The following is a 12,546-nucleotide window of genomic DNA, read 5'->3' as shown; positions in this document are numbered from 1 at the left end:
CTTATTCTTTGAAAAGGCTCTCTTAGTAATGTGACATGTGGTGATGTTTTTGTGTTGTACTGCAGGGTGAAAAAGTACAAAATAAATTGGGTTGTTCGATTTCGAGAATATATGCTGGAAAATATTGCAGATGTGCATGCCTCCGCTAGCCTACATTATGGACTATTTATCACCAAAATCCTCTTTTATTACTCTATTGATCTATCTGCATACCCTATCGTGGAAGTCTCAGCAACTTATGATTCCAACACCTTTACTAGCATGGGATATGTCTTGTTGGACAATGAATGGTGCAAGAAGAACTCTGCCAAATCTAGATCAGATCTTTCTAAGGTAAGCAAATCTGTGTCTAATCCTATGCTTCTTATGTTTATGGAATTTGAGGAGCTCAAGGACCGGGTCAAGGCAATCTATGAAGGTTTGCTAATTCTTCGAGAGTCGACCACCAAGCTATTCTAGTTGGGTAAGGACACCAATACTGATGTAGGCAAGGTGCGGTTAACTATTGATAGAGTCAAGTAGGAGGGTATCAATTTGTTCAACAGATTATTTGCTCGTGTGGAATCCATCAAGTCCAAAACTAACTTCTCTAATAACGAGCTTGCCATATCAGTTCAGAATTCCTACTCCAGCTTCTGTAAAAATATTGAAAAGTCGTATGAGCGTTTCTGTCATAACATGCATAATTCTCTTAACTACTTCCTGGCCAAACGTTGAGATGATGACTTCTATTCAAAAGGGGGTCATGTCTCTTTATCTCTTGGGGTTATAACTAATATTTTAACTTGTCCTTCCACACTTCCCTTTTTCGGATAATACATTGGCTATCTATTTGTTGTATGCCTTTTTTCTGCTTTGTTATGTGTTGTTTTCTTTTGTATTTTATTATTTTTAATTATGTCAAAAGAGGGAGAAAATGAAACATCAGATAAGTCTCCAAGTAAGGGGAGCCAGTTGCCTGCTAATGCTCAGAACTCAACTCAATAATTATGAAGGAAAAAGAGATAGCAAAAAGGGGGGGAGCAAGTCGACTACAAGAACAATAAAGTCAACTGATGTTTATTGTTTGTCATTATCAAAAAGGGGGAGATTGGTAGCCCTATATTTACATACTATATTTTAATAACGATAAACTAATAAATAAATATATGAAAGATACATAAAGATACGATCACATCAAGGAAGATCTTCCAGGATCAAAATATGGAGGAGCATCTCAGATGATCCCCACTTATAAGGTGGTCGTCCCCTACCTACAAGGAAGTAACCATTGGATTTGGAATCACATCGGTCAAAGATCTCATTGGATCCCAAAGTTTAAGGAAGGTGACTTACAATCAGTCACATAACATCTCACACAAAATTGCGAAAGGAAGGAAGATCATACCCTCTACATGGACATATCTGATATCGACAAATATAGTTGTGAGCTTATGTTCAAGAAAAAAAGTATGCATCATACGTACAGACATATCTGATATGGATGTACTATATGGTGTAATTCCTCAATCAGGGAATCAATTCAAATCCTTAATTGAGAAGAAATCCTTTGGGTTTTCCTTATAGAGAAAATAAGCTGAATCAACTGAAAGCTATAAAAGAGAAGATTGAAGACCAAAGACAACACTCAGCTTCACAGAAAATTCTTAGTGTGTCTCAATCTTAGTCTCAATGAAGCTTTGTACGTTTAAGTTTAAAATAGTCGTAAAAAAAAAGATCGAGTCAACTTAGTCATACCAGTTGAGGTTGTGTCACAAGATCTGAATAAAAAAATAAGATTCAGAACTTTTCTAATACATTTGTACTCCAATTCTACTTTGAAATCTCAAAGGAAACCTTGTAAGCCAATAGGACTGAAAGTAGGCACCACATCGGTGTTTCGAACCAGGATAAATCTCTGTGTTATTATCTTACTTATTTATTTGTTTATGCATTTAAGTTTAATTTATTTCGTTTAGTCGATCAATTTACAGGTGATCAGTCAACTCAGAAAAATATTTTAACTTCACCCCTCCCCCCTCTTAAATTTCAATTATATAGGATATTTGATGGATATGAAGAGCCTATATGAGATATTTCACTTTCTAAGATCATTCTTGATATCTTAGGCAACAAAGAAACAAAATTATATGACATTATCAAGCGTTGAAGCAGAATATGTAATAACATTTTCATGATGTGCACAACTCCTATGGATCAAACAAAAGTTGAAAGACTATGTTGTGATGATTATATGAGTCCAAATATTTTACATAATACAAGTATTGTAAATATTTGGCAAAGTATTTGATGTGTTACTGATAATGAAACACTTGATGTTTATTAATGAATGAGGACCTGGTTTTCAAGTCCTTAGGTTGTGTATTTGTGATATTTGTAGGAAACTTATTAAACCTATTCATGTTCTCATAACCTATTCACCTATTGAATTGGAATAAATGACAGATAAGACCCTACATAGATTTATGCGATTCACACATCTTACTAAGTCATATTTCTAATCAAGTTGGTTCTTAGGAGGAAGATTGCACTTGAGTGCACAATAGGTTTGCTATTGGTCTTTTATGAAAATATCATTTTAAAGAGGTAAAATTTATCGAGCGATGTTGAATTTGAAGTTTTGATAATTGACAAATATAACAAACATTATAAAAAAGATCAGACTTTTAACATGTTTTAAATAAGGAACTAATATTGTCTATGATGGACAAACCACTGTAGAAGAAACATTTGCATATCATTTCTACTGGAAGAACTAAATTAAAAAAGTAAATGCACGAAGCAACAAACCAGGTTCTTTGCAGAATATTGGAGATAACTGACAATTAACTGACTCGAAGCAAATTTCAAGCATAAGAAAAAAATTTTTAAAAATTTAATTTATGGAATAAATGCGGAGTTAAGGAAATAAGAATTCAAGATGTAAAGATTATCGTATTTACATAAAAAGGAAAGCACTTTGAAATTAAGAGAAAACCTATGGGGGTTGAAATATTTTACAGAAATCAAATTCGATTGGAATTGAATCCCCTAATCAAATTCTCATGGAGTTCGGAGATTAAATTCAAGGAAATTCAACCATCACATTCCTCATATAAAGTAGCATAATTAATGTTATTTGAAGTATCAATTCATACAAATCAATATTTATTCTTATCAGTGTCTACTGTCAATTAAAAGAACCCCTAAGGAAGTTGGTGTCATTGTTCTCTAATTATTAGATTAATTCTTTGTTCGAGATATTGCAATATCTTACTTTACTAGATGGTTTGTAATAGATATTTGTATTAGAATCGGGCAGAATAAAGCAAACCACAACTAAAAGAAAAACAAGAACAACACGCAGATTTATGTGGAAACCCTTACGAGAAAAACCACGGGCAAAGGCAGAGGAATCTCACTATAAAAAGAGAGGATTACAATGTAGAGAATGTGCGTATTTTTAGAATACCCAAAACAACCCACTAAATGCACTTATATAATACTTGCATACAAATAAGGGTCGCACCTCGAAACTTTCTGGGCTGGATCAACAAAATTTGGGTCACAACTCTAACAATATCCACCTTGACACGAATTATAATTCAGAACTCAAATCCATTTCAAGACAAACTCTCCACCTTTTCCACAAAAGCCCCTAAGGGTACACCTTAACAGCTAACACTAACCAAGTCCAAGCCATGCTCAAATATGGAACTTGGTAGTGGTTTGGTCATCATATGAGCAGGATTATCATAAGTACTAATCTTGCTCACCATAATATCACCACGAGCAATAATTTCACGAATAAAATAATAACAAATATCGATGTGCTTTGTCCTCTCGTGAAACATCTGATCTTTCATAAGGAAGATAGCACACTGACTATCGCAAAAGACTGTAGTGATCTATAAGTCTTTGCTAAGTTCACCAAACAGACCCTTCAACAAAATAGCTTTCTTAAAATCCTCTGTAATAGTCGTATACTCTGCCTCAGTAGTTGACAAAGCAACCGTAGTTTGTAAGGTAGCTTTCCAACTAATAGCATAACCACCAATAGTGAAAACATAGTCTATAAGGGATCTTATTTTATCATGATCTCCTATAAAATTAGAATCAACATACCCGATTACTCTATCTCTGTTTCGCCCAAACTGCAAACAAACATCAGCAGATCAATGCAAGTATTTGAAAATCCACTGAACTGCTTTCCAATGTTCTTTGCCAGGATTTATCATGTATCTACTAACTGCACTAACAACATAAGATAAATCTGGTTGGGAACACACCATCGTATATATAATAGACCCGATGGTAACTGAGTATGGAACTTGAGACATATAGTCACGCTCATCATCTATCTTTGGAGATAAAGTGCCGAGAGTTTGAAGTGAGCTGCTAATGGAGTACTAACAGGCTTGGCATTTTGCATATTGAACCTGTGAAGCACTTTTTCAATATACCTTTTCCGACTCAAGTATAAATTATAATTATTTTTATCCCTCAGAATCTCCATTACAAGAATCTTCTTTACTGTTCCTAGATCCTTCATATCGAACTACTTACTGAGGTGGGCTTTGAATTTTATTATATCTCTCATATCCTTTGCTGCAATCAACATACAAGAAAAGATACACGAATGAACCATCACTTACCTCCTTGAAGTAGACACAACTATCATAGCTGCTCCTCTAAAATATATGAGAGATCATAAAAGAGTCAAACCTCTTATATCACTGCCTGGGCGACTACTTTAAGCCATAAAGAGACCTTTTCAACAAGCATACAAAGTCCTCCTTTCCTGAGACTACAAAGCCCTCTGATTGCTGCATATAGATGTCCTCTTCAAGTTGTCCATATAAGAATGCAGTTTTGACATCTAACTGCTCAATCTCAAGATTATGCATGGTCACAATACCAAGCAATGATCGAATCAAACTATGTTTTATAACTGGAGAAAACACATCTATAAAGTTAATACCTGGAACCTGACGGTAACTTTTAGCAACTAGTCTTGCTTTGTACCTAGATCTTCAACTCTCGATGTTCCTTTTTTTTAATACCCACTTGTAGCACACAGCTTTCTTATCTTTAGGCAATCTCACCAGATCCTATGTGCCATTTTTATGAAGTGATTCCATCTCCTCTTGCATAGCAATCATCCATCGGCCAGAATCATTACAACTAACTGCATCTGAGTAAGAAGAAGGATCTTCATCGAAATCAATACCTTCTGCTATACTCAATGCATAAGCAACAAAATTATCTTCAACATACTTCTGAAGAGGTCTAATATCCTTTTTAGGCCTGTGTTTAGCAATAGAATATTGTGGCACCACTAATGGTGAAGAAGAAATAGTATCACTTTGTATCTCTGGGTAGATTGAAAAGTAGGCACTGGTGTAGACTCTGCTCCAATCTGCAATTCAACATGGGTGCTTGAATTTTGCTGACTCATATCACTAAGCTCATCTGGGGGCGAAGCACTAGATTCGAAGAAAGCCTGAAGCATGGTAGTTTTATCAAACACAACATCCCTGCTAATTATAACCTTTTTGCTTTTTGGACACCAAAGGTTATAACCTTTAACACTAGGGTTATAACCCATAAATAAGCACTTGACAGAGCTAGGTTCCAACTTTCCATTATCAAAATAAGCATACGCAAGACATCTAAATATCCTCAAATCAGAATAGCTAGCAGGAGTACTAGACCATATATCTTATGGAGTCTTTTTATCAATCACGACTGAGAGAGAGTGGTTAATAAGAAGACAAGTTGTGGAAGCAGCTTAAGCCCAAAAAGACGGGTAAACCAGCATTAGAGAGAATAGAATGCACCTTCTCCATTATAGTCCTATTCATTCGTTTAGCCACACCATTCTACTGCGGAGTTTGATGAACTGTCAAGTGCCTCACAATTTCTTCCAACTTGCATAGAGCATTAAATTCATTATAACAGAACTCTAGACCATTATCAGTCCGAAGGCGTTTTACCTACTTCCCTGTTTATTTTTCAATCATAATCTTCCACTCCTTGAAAACAGGTAACACATCATTCTTTTGCTTCAGGAAGAACACCCAAACTTTTCTGAAATAGTCATCAATAATAGTCAATAAGTAATTCGCACCTCCTCTAGAAGGTACTCTAGAAGGACCCCAAGGATCTGAATAAATGTAATTCAATGTGCCCTTAGCTGAATGGATGGCTTTAATGAATCTAACTCTCTTCTGCTTCCCAAAAATGCAGTGCTCACAGAACTCCAATTTGGTTATACTCTGTCTATCAAGAACTCTTCTCCTATTTTGTTCAGCCATCCCATTTTTACTCATATGCCCCAGGCGAATATGCCAAAGTTTAGTAGCATCACTTTCTGATAGAAAAGAGGTAGAAATAGTTGCATCACCTATAATAGTAGAGCATTACAGGACATAAAAATTTGCAGACTTTCTATGTCGCTTCATCACAACAAGAGCACCTTTAGTAACCTTTAGGACTCCACCTTCATCAGTGTACCTATAACCATTCGAATCAAGGGTACTCAAGGAAATAAGATTTCTCTTCAGGTCTGGGACATACCGCATATTACCAAGTGTCCTCACAACCCCATCAAATATTTTGATCCAGATTATTCCAATACCAGCTATCTTATAAGGTGTGTTATTTCCCATTAACACAGCACCTTTAGAGATTGTTTCATATATTGTAAACCAATCCCGATTACGACACATATGAAATGTACAAGTTAAATCAAGAATCAAATCCTCACACGGTTTAGAGTTACCATCAGAAACTCCTAAGTGTTCTCCATCACTATCGCCATGTTCCACAAAACTGGCTTCACCGAACTTCTCTGGTTGGTTTTTCTTCAATTTTGGACCTTCTCTTTTCTCTCTATTCTAGAGCTTCCAACACTCAGTTTTGATATGGCCCTTCTTCTTGCAGTAATTATAGATTTTGTTTCTATTTTTGGATTTGGAGCTAAACCTATCATCACCCCCATAATTCCTCTCACGAATCCTTCCTCGACAATAAGACCATCTCCTTGAGTCTTCGATCCATTCACAAGATGTTTCATCTTCTCCTAAGAGAATAACGCATCATAGACTTTATCAATCGTCAGGATATCACGACTATATAAAATTATATCCCTAAATATCTTGAATGATGCAGGCATCGAACACAACAAAATTAACCCTAGATTTTCTTCATCATACTTAACCTCTTGAGTCTTTAAATCAGAGACGATTTCCTTAAATACAGATAGGTGATCCTTCAAGGACGCACCCAAGGACATACGATGGGAATAAAGTCGTTACTTAAGATGCAACTTACTTGTTAGGATCTTTGTCATACATAACGGTTCCAGTTTCAACCACAACACAGCGGTTGTGGTCACCTTTAAAACATCATGTAGAATCTGATGGGATAAATGAAGGCGGATCTAAGATAGAGCCTTTCGATCCTTACGTCATTTGTCGTCGTCTGTCCATGATGAGGGCATCTTCTCAAACCCTAATAAAGCACCGTCCAAATCTATCTGCGCGAGCACAACCCGCATCTTAACTTGTTAGAACAAAAATCTGGTATTGCAATCCAACAACAGAATATCATACTTCATGGTTGCCATCCCCGAGAAAACAATCGAACTAGCTTTGATACCAGTTTGTTAGAATCAGGCAGAATTAAGCAAACCACAAGTAAAAGAAAAACTAGAACAACATGCAGATTTACGTGGAAACCCTTACGGGGAAAAACATGGGCAGAGGCAGAAGAATTTCACTATAAAAGGTGAGGAGTACAATGTGAAAAATGTGCGTATTTTCAGAATACCCAAAACAACCCACTAAATGCACTTATATAATACGTGCATACAAGTAAGTCCTAGGCCCAAAAACATAAGGTGCAACCCAGAAAATCACAAACATGGGTCGCACCACAGACCCTATTAAAAATCACAAACATGGATCGCACCACGAAATTTTCTGGGCCGGATTAACAAAATTCGAGTCATGAATTTAACAATTTGTTTCTCGAGTTATAAACAATTTTAACGTTAGAGCAGAATCGTTTAAGGGGCAGTTGCAACGAGGAAGAGTAAGATACTAAGGAGTTAGTCCTTTTGATTAGAGATTGTAAACTAAAATTGTTTGAATTTTTAGTAAAAACTGTGATAAATTCTACAAAGGTAGGTAATGATTTTTTATTTCTTTCAACAACAACAACGACAACAAATCCAGTATATTGTCATATAGTGAAATCTGAAGAGGGTAGAGTGTAAACAATCCATACTACTATCTCTAATGAGGGATTTTTTACCTCTTTAAACAAGAAATTTTTTTATGATAAAATTTCTTGTGTTAAATATATTTCACACTTAACTTCTTATTTAGTTGTCTAGAAAATCTAGTTTTGAATACGTAATTATTTATACTTTTTAAATTTTAAATTGTTAAATTCTATTGAACACTTAATCACGATTGAACCCCTTTCAATGGTCTATTTGTAACCAAATTAAAAACATAGATAATATTAAAAAGACGTTTGTGTGTTCATTTCGCAATTGGCAGTGCCTCTACCTATTTGCAGGTTTGCTCTGAAGTGCACATTCCACAACTACCCCCTAATCTCTATATGAGTGAGTGTAACAGTGTTTTCTCTCGACCTAGGTGATTTGATTGTCTTTGCTTTCTTTTCTCTCACTCTCTAGTAAAGAGAATTTTGAACTAATTCGTAAAATTATTATAATGTGATAAAAAATTATGTGTTTAAATTTTAAAAATAATCTTTGATAAAATATAAAATAAAGTTATGTATAATAATTTTTTTATAATCAAATTGTTTTCAAAATTTTACGTATAACAAGAATTTTAGTGCGTCGGCTGCTCTTTTTCTCTCTCTCCTTCACCTCACCTCAGAACTGATAGATATCAGTATATATATTGTCATAATCCTAATACCAATAATAACACACTAGCTATAGCCTTTCACTTCATCCAATCACACCCACATCTCTTCACTACTACTGTTCTTGATTTTCACTCCTCCTCTTTCCTCTTTATACTATCCTTTCATCTTCTTCCTTCTTTATTTTTTATTTTTTATAAAAGTAGTGTCTTGTTATCTTTCTTTTGCTTTGTTTAATTAAATGGCTGAAGGATTTGAACCATACCATGTCCCACAACAAAGTAGAAGAGATAAGCTTAGAGTTTTACTTGATGATAATAATAGTAATAGTAGTAGTTTACAACTTCAAAATTGTCAAGTCCCTCTTTATGATCCATCTATTGTATTACCTTCAGATTTGTCAATTTTTCAAGAAATTAATGTCAACCCTTTTCTCTATACACCTCAAATTCCAAGGTTTCTTGATCAGTCAGTAACTATAGCTCACAATAATAATAGTAATAGTAACACAAATGGTCAAGGTAATTTATCTCTGTCTTTGTCATCTCTTCATCATGCTAGTAGTAGTACTGCTAATACTAATGATTTGTCATCGAAGAGTATTACTACAACTACTAATTGTGTCCCGTTAGGACCTTTTACGGGGTACTCTTTAATTTTGAAGAGATCAAAGTTCTTGAAGCCTGCACAAATTTTGTTGGAAGAATTGTGTGATGTTGGCAAGGAATTTTATGTTGTTGATGATGATGATTCTACTTTGGTGATGCATCCTCCACAAGCTTGTAGTAATGGAGATGAACAATTTGGGAAGAAGAAAACCAGGTTAATTTCAATGCTCGATGAGGTACCTTTTACTTAATAATTTTGTACATATAGTTATGTGACTTCTTAACATTGGCATTTCAAAATTCATCTTTTTGTCTCTTTTTTTTATATGCCGTAATCGTTTTAAAAGTCAACTAATTTTGATGTCCATTAAAGCGGAATTGCTTTTTTTTTTTTTTTTTTGGTTTCAAAATTCGAACTTGAGAGTTCTAATAAGTGTGAAGAACTTTTATCTATCCACTATAATTTTTATGATGATACTTTTGTAAAATATAACTGAATTAGGAGTGTAATGTTCACATTTTCGAAGGGAAGTCTTGGAGCTACCTAAAATTGTGATCTAGAGGTTACATTTTTGTGCTGTGGAAGTAGTCACTAGTTAATGTTTGCATTAAGATAAATTATCTATACAAACCTTCTTACCATGAGGCTCTTCCCCAAATTTTGTGTGAATGAAAAATATTTTGTGGATCGAATTTTTTTGTTTGTTAATGTTCACATTTTCTTGCTTGGTTCTTTTTCTGTTTGATGAAAAAATGATTTTTACTAATGTTTGGTAGGGTGGAGAGTTAGGTTGTTTCTGCATCAATGTAGAACCACATATTTTCTCCATTGACTTTGCTTGCATTTACTCGTGTCTTTTTGGCAAGTTAAAAGTGTAGCAATCATCATTTTGCAAGTACATTAATATTTGTGGAATATTTCACGTAAATTGGTGATTTAATTGTATATTTGTACAATTTTAATATTTTTTTCAAGTGTAATTTGTTTTTAAGGATAATATTAATTCTTTAATTCTCTTTTTACAAATACCACTTATTTATTACTATTATCTTTAAATTCAACCAAATATTTTCCAATTGCATAACTTTCACCCAAAATACTACTTTTGCACTTTTATCTTGTGATTCTATCCAGCTGTTTTCTATGAAATCTCCAATACTTTTTCCTTTCACTAGCATATATATGTAAAATTTAAATTTTATATTTAAAAGAAGAAGATTCTTTAAAGTAATCAGTTTAGGAGTTATCTTTAAATGACCGTACAAGAATGCACTATGAGATTTTTTGGTATTATTCTCTATCAAAGGCACTATAATTACAGTGTTGTAGTTTTCAAAATAACTAATTAAATGTACATGCTTTATACGTGTTTTATGTCAAGCTATAGGTAAAGTATTAATATCTTGATCGTCTTCTACGTTGAACTATCACATCACGGATAATAACAAAAATAATAGATAGTAATAGATCAGAAATTACAATAAAATAAATTGATTAAACCTAACTTTTATACAAAAAAATTCTCAAAGTTTAATCGAATATTCATCTATAACTGTAAACTCAACAAAACAATACGATAATCGAGATATCATAACAATGCGATTAAACCTTAAGAAAAATCCTTAAAGCCTGACCAAACGTTAATCTATCACTTAAAAAAATAACAAATAGTAACAAAATAAAAAATACAATATTCACGAATATTATAACAATATCATCAAACCTAACCTTAATACAGCTTTCTCAACATCCGACAAATATTCATCTACAACATAGACTTAAACATAATAAAAATTACAACAAAACAATACGATAATCGAGATATTAGAACAATACGTTACACCTAACCTTTTGTGATTATAGATGGCACCTTTAGAGCTCGTAAAGAAAAGTTATTAGAATATCTTTGTCAATAAATTTTATAATGTGATGTTATTATATTATTGTAGAAAAAAAAACTTCTCCAATACCTTTTCCTACCAAAAAAAAGATCATCTAAATATGAAAAAAAATTATTTTTACACTGCGAAATGGAAAAAAATTATTCATGATATCAAATTAATATTACAACACAACTTTAGGAAATTGAAATTCTTTTCCTCAAAAATTTTAAAACGTCTTTTTATTTTTTTTCTTAAAAAATTAAAACAACTTTTTTTTTAGATGTTTAGGGTAATTTTTTATTTTTGTGTTTTCTAAAAAATAAAAAATTAAAAGATATTTTTTTTAACCATATATTATAAGAATTCTTAATTTTAAATATAATGATATAATAATTGAAGAAAAATAGTAAAAAGACGATGCACAAACTTTTAATGATTAAATCACTTTTTTAAAGATTTTTACACTTTTAATATATTGTAGATGTAGATGTAGATAATCTAAGGATAAAATAAGAAATAATAATTTATTATTTTAAATTTTTAAAATAATAAATAATTTGAGATGATTATTTCTAAAATTGTACTTCTTACGTCCTAATTAATAACATGACTAGTTTATCATAGTACCTCTATTAAATGATGTTTACATTTTAATTTGAAAAAAAATAATTAATGCAAAGCGTAAAATATGAAAAAAAAAATTATCTCTTTTTGATTTGTGCAAAATAATAAGTAAAATGAAAAATTAAATTATAAAATTTGAGACAGGTAAATTAGAACGGAAGCAGTAACATATAAATTTAGATGGAAGAAGTAATACTTGGATCAGATTTATGGCTTGTCTTATTGTATTAAAGGTTACATAGGCTAGATGCCTATGTCTATATAGGCGTACAGGTTCTTATAAATCACCAAGTTAGCTTTTTGGAAAAGGTGATTTAGGGAATATATGCACTAAAATTGGAGCCTTAATTAAAGTGTCCTACTCAATTATGGATAAGAATTCTAATCCTGCGTCTTTTTTCAGTTTATGCGATGTAATATAATTTGATATGAAAAATTAAAAGTAACAAAATACAATTTCAATTTTAAATTTGTGATTTAAAGTTGGATGACATTTCTATAGAGATTAAAAAAATATGACTTTTGAAACCGCGGTTCTTTTTGT

General features: G+C 32.7%; 1 protein-coding gene across 1 annotated transcript in view; it reads left to right on the top strand.

Annotated features, from left to right (window-relative positions):
• The first annotated feature begins 8,936 nt into the window (after window positions 1-8,936).
• Window positions 8,937-12,546, top strand: part of LOC107854200 (BEL1-like homeodomain protein 9) — an 11,751-nt gene continuing 8,141 nt past the window's right edge. Inside the window, exon 1 of the mRNA XM_016699204.2 lies at window positions 8,937-9,730. Within this exon, the coding sequence (XP_016554690.1) occupies window positions 9,128-9,730 (603 nt within the window). The 5' untranslated portion in view covers window positions 8,937-9,127. The remainder of the gene's footprint in view (window positions 9,731-12,546) is intronic.

The sequence above is a fragment of the Capsicum annuum genome, chromosome 9, assembly GCF_002878395.1.
Source record: "Capsicum annuum cultivar UCD-10X-F1 chromosome 9, UCD10Xv1.1, whole genome shotgun sequence".
Taxonomy (NCBI): Eukaryota; Viridiplantae; Streptophyta; class Magnoliopsida; order Solanales; family Solanaceae; genus Capsicum; species Capsicum annuum.
This window is presented reverse-complemented; position numbering and strand designations above follow the sequence as displayed.